This window comes from Sceloporus undulatus, chromosome 7, assembly GCF_019175285.1.
Source record: "Sceloporus undulatus isolate JIND9_A2432 ecotype Alabama chromosome 7, SceUnd_v1.1, whole genome shotgun sequence".
Classification (NCBI taxonomy): domain Eukaryota; kingdom Metazoa; phylum Chordata; class Lepidosauria; order Squamata; family Phrynosomatidae; genus Sceloporus; species Sceloporus undulatus.
In genome coordinates, this window is record NC_056528.1 from 8,982,008 (window position 1) to 8,998,462 (window position 16,455).

The window sequence follows — 16,455 nt, forward strand, 5'->3', positions numbered from 1 at the left end:
CTCAGCCTCAGGGGAAGAAGGCCATGGCGAACCATCCATCCATGCCATGGAGATTTATATATCTAGATATGCCATGGATCGAACTATCTATCTATCTATCTATCTATCTACCTATCACATGGACATTTATCTATCTAGATATGCCATGGACTATCTATCACCTATCTATCTATCTATCTATCTATCTATCTATCTATCTATCTATCTGAGACCAAAATGAATTGACCTTTTAATTTAGGGAGACCATTTCTAGAGGTAAACCAAACCTTTTTGCCATTTTTTAGTGGTCCTAACAAAGGCAATTGTCCAACAGTGGCTTCTGGGTTTACTCTAGAGTAACATGGCTACCAATGTATATCACGTTGCAAGTTGATCTAGGAGTCCTGCTTTGAATGAAAGGATGGGGTGGTGGAGTTGTGGGTTTTGCAGGCTCTGAGTGCGGAGAGGTCACAGTGATTCAGAAGTGCTTCTAAGAAGCTGGTCATATGCGCAGGTCATGTGTGTAGCGGCTGACTCAAGATTTCGACAAGGCCAAAGGTTTGTGGTTGGACTGGAGGAAGGGGGAGAGAGACGCACAACACCCAAGACACAATCTGATGCCTTATGAGTTCTGTTTTCTGAAAACCTCAATGGTCCTCTGATTGTTGTTGGGTGCCTTCAAGTCATGTCCAACTTATGGCAACTCTAAGGCGAACCTATCCCGGGGTCTTCTTGACAAGATTTGTTCAGAGGAGGTTTGCCATTGCCATCCTCTGAGGCTGAGAGAGTGTGACCTACCCAAAGTACCCAGTGGGTTTCATGGCCGAGCCAGGAACTGAACCCTGGTCTCCAGAGTCCAATGCTCAACACCATGTTGGATCTCCTACTGTATCCCAAATCCAATGTGGAATTGCAATTGCAATTCAGATGTCCTTGGACTGCAAGCCCCAGCAGCCCTAGTCTAACAGTACAGCCAGAATGCACAACCCAGTGTCCAATGCCATAGGTAATGCATGCACAACTCTGTCTGTGCATCTTCGGATGGAATAAAGATGTTTGGCAACGGACAAAAATGTCTCGCCATGTCTAGAGGGGAACGTACGTATTTGTTGTTAAGGATCAGCTGGCGTTCAAAGTCTTGCAACTCAGTGTGAAGAAACAAGACTGGAAGGAAATGCAATTGGAGGAACTCGCTGAGATCAAAATGGAGAAACAGCCCCATTCCCAGGGATAAGGAATCAGTTACAAATAAGGAATGAGTTACAAAGAGGAATGAGCTACAAATAAGGAATGAGTTACAAATAAGTTACAAATGAGGAATGGGTTACAAATAAGGAACAAGTAACAAATGAGGAATGAGTTACAAATAACTCATTCCTTATCCCCTGGGAATGGGGCAATTTCTCCATTTTGATCTCGGTGAGTTTCTCCAGCTACTAGTTGTGGCATAGCGGTTTGAGCATTGGGCAACGACTCTCGAGACCCGGATTCGAATCACTGCTCAGCCATGGAAAAACCCACTGGGCAACCTTGGATGAGTCACACTCTCTCAGCTTCAGAGGAAGGCAAGGCAAACCCCTCTCTCAGCAAACCTTGCCAATAAAATTTAGGGTCGCTGTGAGTCAAAAATGACTTGAAGACACACAACAACAACAAAGTTGCAGCAATTGAAATAAGCTGAGGACCGAGAAGGAAAATGGGAGAAGGAGAGAGAAACTGGGACATTTTAAAAAGTGGGATTGCATAGGATTAGTTGGGGCTGTCATCTCCTCTCTTCCCTGCTTCACAAAACAGGAAACCAGGGAACAAATGCCTCCAGATAATTAGACCCTTCCATTTTTAAATTAGCACCTAAGTTTTAATTAGCACTGCCTCCAGCCCCAATGCTTCAGAAGTGTGTCTTTCAGCCCATGTCTCACTCTTATGGCAGCAGGAACAAGACAAACCGGGACAAAACCATCATTAAAAAGAAAGCCGCATTCGGTTTAGTCAGCCGTCATCTTTCAAAAAAGTTACTTTTCTGGACTATGGCTCCTAGGATGGGAGTTTGGGGACTAGGATTATTTCCTCCTCCAAAATAACTAGTTACAAACGGGTAGCTTAACTGTAATGTGTCAGTTCCAAGTGAAGAGCTGGAGGGCCTTTGGGTTGGCCTAAGAAAGGCATCCCTGTTTGGTGGGTTTCGGATGGTGTAGGAAAGCTTGCAACAGGTATTAAGGTGCCTTTTGGTTGGTCCAAGAAAGGCATCCCTGTTTGGTGGATTTTGGGGGATACCAGAAAGCTTGCAACAGGTATAATATGCATTTTGCTTGGCCCAAGAAAGGTATCCTTGTCTGGTGGATTTTGGATGATGTAGGAAAGCTTGCAACAGGTATAATATGCATTTTGCCCGGCCCAATAAAGATATCACTGTTTGGTGGATTTTGGATAACACTGGAAAGCTCAGGTATAATATTCATTTTGCTTGGTCCAATAAAGGTATGGTATCCTTATTTGGTGGATTTTGGATGAAATAGGAAAGCTCACAATGGGTATGATGTGCATTTTGGTTGGCCCAAGAAAGGTATCCCTGCCTGGAGGGTTTTGGATGACACCGGAAAGCTTGCAACAGGTATAAGGTGCCTTTCGGTTCACCCAAGAAATGTATCCCTTTTTGGAGGATTTTGGATGATACCATATTTTGCTATATGGGCAACACATCTACTCCTGGATAGATTTTAACAAAATGCCACATTCGGGTTGACTCCTCAGCACATGCCTCATCCGTGTGGCAATACCACTGCCAAAATAAACCCGCGTGATGTGCGTTGTGGGAAACCTCTGTCCGTACAGGATTTGCTCAGGAGAATTGCAAGGGACGAGTCAGAAAAGGCAGCGGCTTCTTTAAGAGCCACATGCCAGATTCTCCGCTTTGACCCTGACACTTTATCTCCATGGCCATGGCAAAAAAAGACAAACTCATTATTGAAAGAGGTTTCTTTGTCTTCTCCTGCAGTTCTCCAAGCAACCGAAAGAGAAGTAATCCAAACCGGTGGGATGCCGTCCAAAGCGGCGAAAGAGAGGCTGGAAGAAGAAAACCCATCTATCTTCATTCCAGGCCATGGATTCTTGAATCCACGGATGCAAACGTCCATGGCTTGAAAATATATGCCTTCCAAAAAGCGATGCCGTTTTATAGAAGGGGCACCATTTTAGTCTGCCCTCAGATATAACGGGACTTGAGCATCCATGGATTTTGGGATCCATGGTGGGCCCTGGAACCAAACCCCAGCGGATATCGAGAATCCGTTGTGCGTTGTTGGTGGGCAACCGCGAAAGGCTGTGTGCCTCATTTGTCGTTGTTGTTGTGCTTCTGATTTATGGTGCCCTTAAGGGAAGATTCTGCCTTTTCTTTTGCTTCTCACCTGCTGCGCTACTTGAATGCAGACTATATTTGCAGCAATGGAAGTATGCTGAGGACAAAGTGGAAGGCAGAGAGAGGAACCAGGACATTTTGTAAGGAGCTTTGAAAGTGGGACGGCGGAGGAGTCACTAAGACTGTCCCTGACAAATGGAAGGATACACCATGCTGGCTTCAATGTACTGTCTGCCCCATAATCCTTGAAGAAGACCATGGCCAGGATCCTATGGGTTAATGCCAACTACATTCATGGAACCAAATACTGAATGGCAAGTTAATATGATTCGAAGGGTAGACTCTAGTTGGAAGTAACAGTAAGATTTGAGCCCTTGTTGTTGTTCATGTGTGCCTTTAAGGTGTTTCCAACTTATGGCAACTTTAAGGTGAATCTTTCATGGGGTTTCCTTGGCAGGTTTCTTCAGAAGAGGTTTGCCATTGCCATCCTCTGAGGCTGAGAGAGTGTGAGTTGCCCAAGGGCACCTAGTGAGTCTCCATGGCCAAGCTGGGATTCGAATCCTGGTCTTTGGAGTGTCATATTTCCAATGCTCAATCAATGCTGGCTCCTATTTAAGTCTATATTGTACAAATATTTTTCAGACTATTTCTTGGAACAGTTACCTTCTTTTGATATCCTGAGACCTTCACTTCACTTGATTTGTGCCTAATGCCTATTGTTATTATCATTAGTGTGTGTAGATGCAACCAACACGGAAATAACACAACCAACACACGCATACTTCCATGTTTCAAACTTGCAATACACTTATTGTTCGCTGGATGTCAGCCTAACGCCAATAAAAGTTGCTGAGATGCCATCAATTTGGTCATCCAAGAAAACTGCTTTTTTGAGAGGAAGCTAGCTAAGAGGCAAATTAAGTAAAATGTGGGTTTTTCTGGGGCTGAGAGTAGGTGACTTACTCAGGGTCACCCGGTGGGTTTCCATGGCTGAGCAGGGATTCGAACCCTGCTCTCCAGAGTCCTAATCTTAACATTCAAATCACTACACCACATTGGATCTCCAAAGTTTGAATTTAACTAAGTTACATTTTTTTAAAATGGTAAATATTATGGTGTGGGCCAAGATGGTGTAATCGTTTGGGTGTTGGACTAGGGTTTGAATCTTGCCTCGGTCACAGAAAACCCCTGGGTGCCCTTGGGCAAGTCACACTCTCTCAGCCTCAGAGGATGGCCATGGCAAGCCCCCTCTGAAGAAACGTGGCAAGAAAACCCTATGATCAGTTGGCCTTAGGGCTGATGTATGTCAGAAACAACTCGAGGACATGCAACGACAACAACTATTGTGGTAACTAACTCCTTTTGGGGGTGCTCTGTAACTTTAACTAGTTACTTTCAAAAAGTAACTTCCCTCAAATTTGCCTGTGAAGGGTGGCAAATGCCTTTGGAGCCAAGGGAGAGGGAACTAGGGAAAGAAAGACTAGATGAGACGGATGAAAAGACACCCTTCCAATGCTACCAGTTCACCAGCCTGGGATCTCTAGTCCACCAGACAATTAGCTTCCCATCCATCATGCTAATTACACTAATTAAACAAAGGCGATGAGCCAAGCCAGGGTTGGCAAAAGAGAGACTTAAAAATGAAGTCTGGTACCCAAGGCCCTGGAAAGAGGATGGGAAGATGGATGTTTTACCAACAGATGGGCATCGCTAGAAGAGATGGGCATATCCAGGTATGTACCTGCAAAGGTGAGAAATTAGGATATTGCATCCCCCCATAGGTACTATCCTCTTCCCCGTGAAGATCTAGCTAAGCCTCAGAGTGAATAACATTTTGCTTCTGAGTTTGGGGACCAAAAAAAAAAAAAAAAAAAAGATTGGTTCTCTTTGGCATCGATTCCAGGCCACTGCAGGCTTGGCCAAAAGATCTGTGTGAGACGAGGCAGATCTTCCATTTTCCCAGCTGTGAAAATTATTGTCTGCATCCACCCGGCTGGAAGAGGTGACATTTCCCCAAGAAAGGGACTGAGAAAGGCCATATTTATCCCTTTGGAAGAGGAGAAAGGAGAGAAGAGGGACAGAAGGCGTAAAGTTCGTGGAAGAGATCGGCTGGTGTGGAAAAACCCTCCCTGCATTTTGCACAAAGGCACCTCTTTCTTTGCCAAGTTGGTATCTGAAAATGCAGTGCGGCCAAAGTGGGTTGTGAGCCAAGACTCTGCCCACAAATTGTGGACAAATACATCAGTTGAGGGTTAGACTAAATGACCTTTGGTGCGCCTTCCAACTCTATTACTCTATGAGACTTCCATTAGCCCTTGCCGAAACTCCATCCATGAAGATTGTACATGTGTTATGTGCCTTCAGATCACTTCCAAGTTATGGTGACCCTTTGAGTCCAAGTTATGGTGACCCTTATGGTCCTTCAAGTCCTTTCCAACTTATGGTGACCCTAATCACGGGGTTTTCTTGGCAAGGTTTGCTCAGAAGAGGCTTGCCATTGCCTTCTCCCGAGGCCAAGAGTGTGTGACTTGCCCAATGTCATAGAGTCATAGAATCGTAGAGTTGGAAGAGACCGCCACCCAATGGGTTTCATGGCCAAGCAGAGAATCAAACCCAGATCTCCAGTCATAGTTCAATGCTCCAACAATCAAACCATTGAGTCCAGAATTGTGCTACAGGGTCACCTTTTCCGTGGCTGAGCAGGGATTCGAACCCTGGTCTCACGCAGTGTTTAGGTCTATGTCTTCCTTCCTCTGCTACTATTGCAGCATCCTTGAAAGACACGCACCATCCATCTTAATGGACAAACAGGATTTCAACCATCGGATCATAGAACTGTTGGGAAGGGAACCCAAGGGTCATCCAGTCTACCCATCACCAATGCCGTCTACTTAGTTTGAACCTTAATTGGGAGCAATGGGAGAGCGAGAGAGAGACCCCTTTCCAAACAGCAGTGATCTTGTGCCAGTCATGAACTTACCTTGACTGCATACTTAGTGATCTTGTGCCAGTCGGATTGCTGAGCGGTGCCATTGTTTGCAACTTTCCTACAATGAAAGCAATACACTGGGGTAAATTTGGAAACTCTTTGGGGTTGCGGAAGCAAACGTGGGCACTCCCCACCCTTCCCATTTCTGAATGGGGAAAAAGAATGCAAAAGGCATGCCCAAAAATGCATGTACAAAAAGTTTGTTCTCTCATAAGGGCGCAAGCATTAGCTAGATCTTGTTGAGGCTGCTCCAGAGCTTCCTCTCCAAATCCCAGCATCCATCAACGTGACTTTAGGATTTCTCAACCCGATAGCATCATAGCTCCTTAGCAACCTATTTCAGAAAAAGGCACAATTACAAAAGCACAATTATATTCCCCTGATAGAATGAGGACACTCTCCGCTCCTCACAGGCAGGGGACCTAGTTTCCACATTTCCACTGCTGTCAACACACTGTCAGAGGCAGATTAGCGGGATCTGGGGAATTAGCATCTTCCCACCAGAGTAGACCCATAGCCTGGCAGTGGTTGACGCATGGCCAGACATCACTTGGGGACTCATCGGCTTCGTAAGGAGAGTTACATTTGCAGGACACAGAATTGAGCAGTTTTGCAGTCTGTATTCAGCAAGGGGCTGCTGCTGTGTTACTATGTAGGGAAACCAGAAAAGTGACCACTATACATTGGAACCAATGTAGAACAGGGCCAATAAACAATGGGTGCCAATGCACAATAGGGTATCAATGCACAACAGGCCCAATGAACATAGGGTGAAAATGCACAACAGGCCCAAGGAACAATGTGTGCCAATGCATAACAGGACCAATGAACAATAGGTGCCAATGCACAACAGGACCAATGAACAATGTGTGCCAATGCACAACAGGACCAATGAACAATGTGTGCCAATGTACAACAGGGTACCAATGCATAACAGGACCAATGAACAATGGGTGCCAATGCACAACAGGCCCAATGAACATAGGGTGAAAATGCACAACAGGCCCAAAGAACATGGGGGCCAATGCATAACAGGACCAATGAACAATGAGTGCCAATGCACAACAGGGTACCAATGCATAACAGGACCAATCAGCAATGGGTGCCAATGCACAATAGGACCAACCAACAATGGGTGCCAATGTAGAACAGAACCAATGAACAATGGGTGCCAATGCACAACAGGCCCAATCCATATAGGGTGAAAATGCACAACAGGCCCAAAGAACACAGGGGCCAATGCATATAAGGTGAAAATGCACAACAGGCCCAATGAACAATGGGTGCCAATACACAACAGGACCAACAAACAATGGGTTCCAATGTAGAACAGGACCGATAAACAATGGGTACCAATGCACAACAGGCCCAACAAACAATGGGTGCCAATGCACAACAAGACTAAAGCACAACAGGACACCACCGAGGGAGTGCTGATGCCCCTTGGGGAAGTCTGGCCGGTGTCCCATTACACACCTTTACAATTCACAAACAAGGTTCCTTAGCACCTCTGCTACGTAGGCATGCGTAACATTATGCAACGTGGACCATGACAGAGAAATCTGGCTAATAGTTAGCCAACTAAGATGGTGGTGAATAGAAAGATGGCACCTTACTTCTCCAGCTGTGTCAGGGGTGGCCACCACCATCGAAATGTGTTTGTGTGGGTACACCTAGAAAACTCCCATTACAAGTTTTGTTCCAGATTTGAAAGGCGCTGTCCTAAGTTTTCCAGCCGATCTCAAGCTCAGCCCTCTGGACAGTTCCTTGCAAAGCTAGAAAAAAGTCCAAAGTGGATACACCAAACACTAGAGAGGGATGACAGGGTCCACCAACATGGGCAACCATGACAGAAATACATACGAACCAGTGCTTGGGAAGGGTGCTTATGGGGCTGGGTTGTGCTGAGGGGGATTCTGGGAGGTGTAGTTCCAAAAGGGGACGTTCCCAAACAATGCCAGGCTTGAAGAAATTGCAGAGACGGTCCTCCCCGCATCATAGGACCCAAGGTGGGGCTTTCCAATGGTCACCTCCCAGGACGACGCTCTCATTGAGAAAAAGGTATCCGTCTTCAGTGATCAAATCCAATTTACGTGGCAAAGATCTTAACAGATATACAGGGTCCTTTTAGTTCGTGGACAATCCTTGGAGCTCTGGCACGCCAGGATCCACAAACCAACAAGTCAGACACGCAGAGAACCACAATTACTTTAAAATAAGCTTTATTTAGTTGTGTGTGTGTATTTTTTTCTCTTTTTTTAATATTTTCATATTTGCATCCATGCCTTCGAGGAATTGTTTCTCCCTTCCGCACAACCGTGGAAGGGAGGGAGACGTTAAATCTAAGGTTACCCATCATTCGTAAGCTATCTGAATGGTAGTTCTCTTTTTAAATAAATCACCTTCTTAGTTTTTGTTTTTTTAAAATAATTATTTCCTAATTTACAAAAAAAAGAGAGCGAAAAAGAGAGAGAGAGAGAAACAAAGACAGAAAGCTGAAACAATAACAGTAATAACACCGACAACAAGAATAATAACGACAACAAAAAAAAGAAATGACTAAATATATTCCAGGAGTTTAGCTGCTTCAATTTGGAATTGGAAAAAGGGAAGGGAAAAGACGGGGCGAAGGAGAGGGAGATTGTATCGCAACTCTGCAAAGAAGTGCTCCATCATGGAACGGGGGCTAATGCAAATAGCAGCTCCGGAGAGGCATTTTTGAGGCACCTTGCACTGCAAAGAGCAGCTCCACCGAGATATTTTTGGGCACCGCTAAAACGCAAATACGCTCCCCCCCCCGCATTTGCAGCTTTGATTATTCATGGATTCGATGAATAGGTTGTTCTCTCTAGGACTCTTTAGGTCCTCCAGCACGATTCAATGGCCAACATTCGCCAGACTTTGTGCTGGAGGACCTATGGATTCCTAGAGTGAACACTACTCCAGGCCTTTGCAGCACAGTTCTATGCTCAACCTCTGGCAGGTGTTGACCATAGAGTTGCTCTGGAGGAACTCTCTCTCAGCCTCAGAGTATGGCAATGGCAAACCCGCTCTGGAGAAACTTGCCAAGAAAACCCCAAGATAGGGTCGCCGTAAGTCGCACACAACTTGAAGGCACACAACAAAAGCAACAAGCGAGCAGAAGTCACTTCCTATGTTAAAAAGAGCCTCCCCTGGGCTTTAAGTCCCCCATACATTGGAGAGAACCTAAGGGCTTTTTGGAGTTGTTTTTGGACTTCTTTAGGGCCACATGGTGGTTCCTGATGTGCAAGTATCCTCAATGTGCTTTGGAGCTCTCTTGCCGGTGCCCAAATGTATATCTTTGCTACTTGCTAACAGGGCTTCTTTGTATTTCTGCAATGTAGCTGCAGGTTCACAAAGGGCCCAAACAGACAGGCCAAAATAAAGCTACTGTATTTGAGTCAGTTTGGAAGTATGCTATTTAAATGACACACGCATCTTAAGAGGCCAGAAGCTGCGCCAAAGCTGTGCTCCAGTCCTTTGGTGTGGCTTTTGGACTCGTCATTTAAACAGCACACCTCCAAAGTGACCTTAAGCAGCTTTATTTTGGCCTGTCTGTTTGGGCCCAAAGTTACAAAATCTAGACTGTGATGGCAGGTCTCAGTATGGGTGTTTTTGCCAATCCTGGGCATCAACTATGCCAAAATGCCCCAAAGGCTGCCATTTCAAAATGGACCCTTTGAAGCACCAAGAGCTATGGAAAACAGCAAACAACTGTGATCTCAGTGGTAGCATCTGGCGAGATCAACCAGAAATTGCCATGCTGCGAGAGAGCGATGCCTGTGATGTTTTGTGTGTGGGATGCCCAAAAATGTCTTTTTTACAGGATCGGGTGGGACCAGGGTGGAGATGGGGCATAGGAAAAGGGAGCAAAGTCACATTTGTTCTCTTGGCATTGAATCCACCACACCTTCCCCTCTGCAAATGCGACAACGCTCAAGAGCGCAGAGGAATAAAAACAGCAACCATCCCGAACACCCCCCCACACCCCCAACGTGGAAAAATATAAATCCCAATATTTATGCAAATAATTTAGTTAGAATACATCCTCTGTATTGTGCAAATAAATTAAAAAACTAAACAACGAGGGAAGGAGCATTGAGAATAAGAAGAAGGAAGAAAGAAAGAATGAAGAGTTAAGAAATTATTCCAGATGAGTATGCATGACATATATATATATATAGAGAGAGAGATTTATATATATTAAAAAAACCCACACACAAACAGAACGACAACAGAAAAGAAAATTAGGAAGAGAGCGGGAGAGCAGGAACGCACATCTATATGGTTTTGGGGGATCCTGGCCTGAAAAAAGTCAGACAACTAGATCTTTTTGGGGGTTAAGGGAGGACTTGTTTTCAAATTGGAAATTTGGAACTGCTTTGCGCATGGCAGCCAAGTTCCAGTTGTTCAGTCCCAACTGGAATAGACTCACTGAACTGACTGTAAGAGGTGAGCCAGGTAACTAGGATTTAGGTGAACAGTTCAATGGGGCTTTGCTTATCCAGACTCAGAGCAGGATTTGCACGGATGGTTGAATCAAAGGTTAACTCTGGTCCAAAACACACTGCAGAATTAATCCAGTTTGAGACTGCTTTAACTGCCCTGGCTCAATGCTAGGGAATGCTAGACATTTAGCCATCTCTGTTGGAGGGTACTGGTGCCACAATGAACTACAATTCCCAGGATTCTCTAACACTGAGCCAGGGCAGTTCAAGAGGTCTCAAACTGGATTGTTTCTACAATGTATTCTGGACCTCTATTGATTCAACAGCCCTTCTCCAGTTGGGACCAACAATAGGATTCAGGTCTACGTTTGCACATCCATCTGCAAAAAGATTGCACAGCATGACACTGTGCATGGAAATAGCAAGTGCGAGAAACACTCCTCGCCTATTTGTATGTGTTAAAAACAGTTAACACATAACAGACAATTCACACCAATGGGAACTTTCCTCCCAATTTAAGCCTCATCCAACGGAGGCTCTGCTGGGAATCGGGAGGGAAATCCGCTCCAGGGTTTAGTCCGAATATCCAAGGACCAACGACCAAGATGCCAAATGGCGTACCCCTTAGCAAGGTTTAGCACCTTAAAATAAACCGATCTCTCTTGAAATCCTCCTTAAACAATTTAGAGGAGGTTCAACAAGCATGCGCCACCAACATGGAACCCAGATTTTGGTATCGCCAAACAGCAATTCGCTTTTCTTTGACAGTAAATAAATAACGGATCCCTACTTTGCTAATGGAAAATGAGAAAAGGTCTAATTTGGACCAGGGAGGTTTGCGTTGATGGCCGGATCTCTCGTCTCTCGATAGCCGTGGCTCATTCCTGCGTGAAAAGACGTGGCGCATTACACAAAAGTTGGTCTGTCACACGAAAACAGAGGTCTGTACGGGGTTTTTTGCTCCTGGCAGCCATCTTGGGGAAAACCGCGTGATCCGTAAAACTCCAGCAATCTTGACATCGGGGGGAAAAGAGAGCAGGAAGATCAGCGGGGTTTTACTTTCGGCCCCGGAAGGGGGACGAGAGACATGTTACGGGAACACAGTGCACAATATTCGTCGTCGTTGTCCTTGTTATGTACAAATACACAGCAGTCCTTCAAGTTTTTCAAGTTTTTGTAAAAAGAAGAGTGGGGACAAGAGAGGAAGGAGAGGTCTTTAAAAACGGAAAGGAAATAGAATAAAGGAAGAGAGTGAAAGAGAGAGAGAAGGAAAACTCAACGCAAAGGTTAACAAAACACACCCCAGAACAGAACAAGGGGAAGTTACACAACAACGACTTGGCATCGCTCCATAGACAACAGTTAGTGGGGTTTCACATACGGGATTTTTTTTAAGGGGGGGGATTATGTACAGCGAGTTACAGAAGAGGCAACGCAGAGAAAGAGAGCGAGAAAGGCTCACGATCCGCCGGGTTTCGGGTTTAGAGGCGTTTGGCTCGCGCACACAGACACTCGCATACACGCACGCACACCAGAAGCGGGGGTTTGGGAAGGCGGGCCGTCACCAGTCGGCATCCTCTTCTATGTAATAATCGGGAGTGGTACCGTCGAAGAGGCCCGGGTCGAGCGATTTCCGCTGCTTCCCTCGGGCAAAGACCCGGGAAATGGACCCGAAGCCCATCTTCTCTTTCTTCTTTTTCCGTTTTTGGTCTTCGAGGTCCTCTAAAGACTGAAAAGAAAGTGGGGAAGGAAACAGAGAGAGAAGAATACAGGTGAGATTGCTTTGTCCACGCTGGCCAGAGGCGACTGTGTTGCCTGCAAAACTTTCCAAACACTTTGCAAAAGCAAAGGGCTGTCATTGCAAAGGACTGATATTTGGGTTTAGGGATTGTATGGACTGAAGCTATATATCAGTCCATACAATCCCTAAACGCAAATATCAGTCCTCTTGCAATATAGGTATTGCAATATATATATTCAACCAACCATGGCTCTTATAAGTGCAGTCGGTTCTTCATATCTGCAGATTCTGCATCCCCGAATTCAACCAATACACACACACACTCATCCCTCCATATTTGTGGCTTTGATTATTTATGAATTTGATTAATATGTTCTCTCTAGGAATATCTAGGTCCTCCAGAGCAACTCTATGGCCAACTTTAACTAAAAATGGCACTGAAAGACCTAGAGATTCCTAGAGAGGACACTCTACTAGGCCTTTGTAGCTCCTCCAGCGCAACTCTATGGTGAGTGTCTGTTGGATGTTGACCACAGAGTTGTGCCGGAGGACCTAGAGATTCCTAGAGAGGTGTCCTCTCAGGTAAAAACATGGTTTTGTTATTTGCATTTGTTTTCACATTCAAGGGGGTCTTCTGCCCCTAACCCTGGCGAATATGGAGGGACAAGTGTATCTATATTCTCCATTAGCAACTAAATTAAGTACACTTAAGTATTTGTTGTTGCTGTTGTGTGCCTCCCATTCGATTCCAACTTACGGTGACCTTATCTTTGGGTTTTCTGGGTAAGAATTTCTTAGAGGAGGTTTGCCATGGCCTTCCTCTGAGGCTGAGAGTGTGTCACCTGCCCAAAGTCACCCAGTGGGTTTCAAGGCCAAGCCGGGAATTGAACTTTGGTCTCCAGAGTCGTAGGCTGACATTCAAACCACTACACCACGCTGCCTCTCACATAACCATATTTTAAGTGCCGTCGGTTCTCCGTATCCATAGATTCTGCATCCACAGATTCAACTAACCATGGCTTGAAAATATCCCCCCCCCCCCCAAAAAAAATATTCCAAAAGGCAAGCCTTGAGTTTGCCATTTTATATATGGCAATTTTACTATACCACTGTATTTAATGGGACTTGAGTAGATTTTGGTATCCACAGGGAGCCCTGGAAGCAGATGCCAAAGGAGACCAAGGCCCCGCTGTTATTTCTTACCTGGACAATTGGGTTGTGCAAGTTTTTCTGTACCGGTCCAGGACTATCCCCCTGCCAGGAGAAAAGAGACGGTCTCAGTGCATGCCCAGGGCAGGCAAAGGTGGCAAAGACAAAGGACATGCCTTGCTATCGGGACAGTTTTGCAAGCATCCAACAGCACCAAAGCTCCCCAAAACCTGGACTTCCCTCTAAAAGGCTGTGGGTGGGTGAGTTAGAATTAGGGTTAGGAGGAAACATAGCGTGAGATTGTTCACAAAGAAAAAAGAAACATGTTGCCTTCTGAGCCTTCTGTTCCTATGACAGCAAAGAAAGTCCCCAGCAGGGCAGGTTTTGCAAAAGGTTAAGAAACACTCAGGCAGCGCATGCTAAAGGGACAACAACACACTTTGGTATGTATGTGTGTTTTTCTCCATCCCACTTCATTCCCCGCTTGCACCTGAACGATACTACAAGATGGTCTGGATTCCTGTGTACATGTAGTCATAGAATCACAGAATTATCAAATTTAAAGATGTCAAATGCATTTGATGGAAGTAAACTTAAGTCTACGAACGCTCATGCTGCTAACTTCTTACTTTTGGTTAGTCTCAAAGGTGCTACAAGATCTCTCTATGTATAGAATCATAGAATGGTAGAGTTGGAAGGGAACCCAAAGGTCATCAGTTCCAACCCTCTGCTCAATGCTAAAGGATCTCCAGCGGGTCAGCCTCTTTTGGAAGATGCCACCTCTCTGGATCATTGGTTGCATTACTGAAACCCTCTTACTGTCAATGTTGAATCAAATGTTGAATCAAAACCTACCCTCCTAACTTAAAACCATTAGTCCTGGTCATACCCTCTGGAGCCGCAGAGATATTTCAAAACATCACCAGGATGAACATGCCCAATTCCTTCAACCTTTCTTCGCATGTTTTGTTTTCCGTACTTCTGATCATACTAGTTGCTCTTCCCTGAATCTGCCCCATTGATACAGTTTGATGCCACTTTAAGTGCAGTGGCTCCATCCTAAGGAATCCTGGGATCTGTCGTTCTACAAGGTCTTCAGCCTTCTCTGCCAAAGAGGGCCAGCGCCTCGCCAAACTACACATCCCAGGAATCCGTAGCATGGAGCCATGGCAGTTAAAAGCGTCAAAACTACACTGTTTCTTCAGCGATTCCCAAACTTTGCTCCTCCAGATGTTTTGAACTTCAGCTCCCAGAATTTCTGACTGTGGACCAAGCTGGCTGAGGCTTCTCGGAGTTGATGTCCAAAGTTTGGGAATCCCAAGTGTAGATGAACCCTATATCCTTTTTACAGTGAGGTGCCCAGAATTGAACTCAGTACACCAAATGAGGCCAGACTAGTGCAAAATATACGGGGACATTTAACTGCAATATTTTGTTGCACATAAAATTTCTCCTTTTCAAAAGAGTGCATATTCAGAAGCAACAGTGACAGCACCAGCAGCAGCCAAAACAAGCAGCCAAGCATCCCCCTTCCTTTCCCAGGATGATGGGAGAACCAACCAGCAAAGCAGGCAAGCGGGGTTAGAAAGAGAAGAGAACCGTGTTAGGAACAGCCAATGACCTGCAGAGGCGCCTTACATTGCAGAGCGAATGCGTTCGGTGCCGCGGCGAGTTAATGTCGCTCGGCGTGGACGACCGGTCCCCTTCCGCCGCTGATGCGTCGGAGATGATGGAAGGCTGCCGGGAATGGCATGGGCTGACTCGGACCGCTGGAAAAGCAAAGAGCCAAGAGACGGTGGGTGAGTTTCTTCATCATGTCTCCATCTTGCTGGAAGCAACAAAATGGGGGCAAAACCAGGGTGCAAAGTTGGAATGGGCTCCCAGTGCACAACTGCTACCATTTCGTCTGGCCAGGTAAGGACTGGGGATGAGGCAGATGGCAGCAGGCAGCCATGATCGGCTGGACGATGAACAGGGTTGCCAACTTGGGATCACACCAGGCTCTCAAGTTTTGGGGCCAAAACTTGGGACTTTGCAACAGCCTCTTGCAATCATTATGCATTCATTACAAACCACAGTCGCTCACTGTTTGTCAGCACCCTCCCCATATTTTGCCGTTTGGAAATTTTAAGACCTAAAGGAGCAAGTCAAGGTGACACTAGGGGATTATTGTTTCTCACTTGCATAGGGAGATGGGATATAGACCACTGAACAATATCTTTTTAAATGAAATTTGGGGTGCATCTATTAGAAATAATGCAGGTTGGCACCCCTTTAAGAGCTGTAGCTCCGGTCTATGGAGTCCTGGGGTTTTGCAGTTTCACTAGGCCTTCTGCCTTCTTGGCCAAAGAGCACTAGTGCCTCTCCAAACAACAAATCCCAGGATTCTGTAGGATGGAGCCACGGCAGTTAAAGTGGTGTCAAACTGCATTATTACTACAGTGTAGATGCCCCTTTGGAAAGGTCTGGACAGTTTGTGGCATCCCCGGGGGGTCCCAGGTGCAGAAAAATGGACTTCAGATCCGTAAAAGTTGGCTGATCTTGGAATGTTAGATATTAGAAATTATGTTATATATGTAAGGAGGGAGGGGGGATTTATTTATATTGTATGCATCTATTAGAGCTGTGTTGTGTTTTATTTGTGTATTGGATTTATTGCTATATTATTGCATTCGATATTAATGTGATTGTTAGCCGCCTCGATCTTACAGGAAGAGGCAGGGTAATAATAATAATAATAATAATAATAATAATAATAATAATAATAATAATA

The 16,455-nt window shown here is 45.3% G+C and overlaps 1 protein-coding gene across 2 annotated transcripts in view; it reads right to left on the reverse strand.

Moving 5' to 3' along the window:
* Positions 1-12,158: 12,158 nt before the first annotated feature.
* The window catches only part of KAZN (kazrin, periplakin interacting protein), a 172,858-nt gene continuing 168,561 nt past the window's right edge, over positions 12,159-16,455 (reverse strand). For both annotated transcript variants that reach the window (XM_042479508.1, XM_042479509.1), the window contains 3 exons: positions 15,321-15,451; positions 13,737-13,787; positions 12,159-12,521 (listed from right to left, as the gene is read on the reverse strand). In XM_042479508.1, the coding sequence (XP_042335442.1) occupies positions 12,354-12,521; positions 13,737-13,787; positions 15,321-15,451 (350 nt within the window). In that variant the 3' untranslated portion in view covers positions 12,159-12,353. The remainder of the gene's footprint in view (positions 12,522-13,736; positions 13,788-15,320; positions 15,452-16,455) is intronic.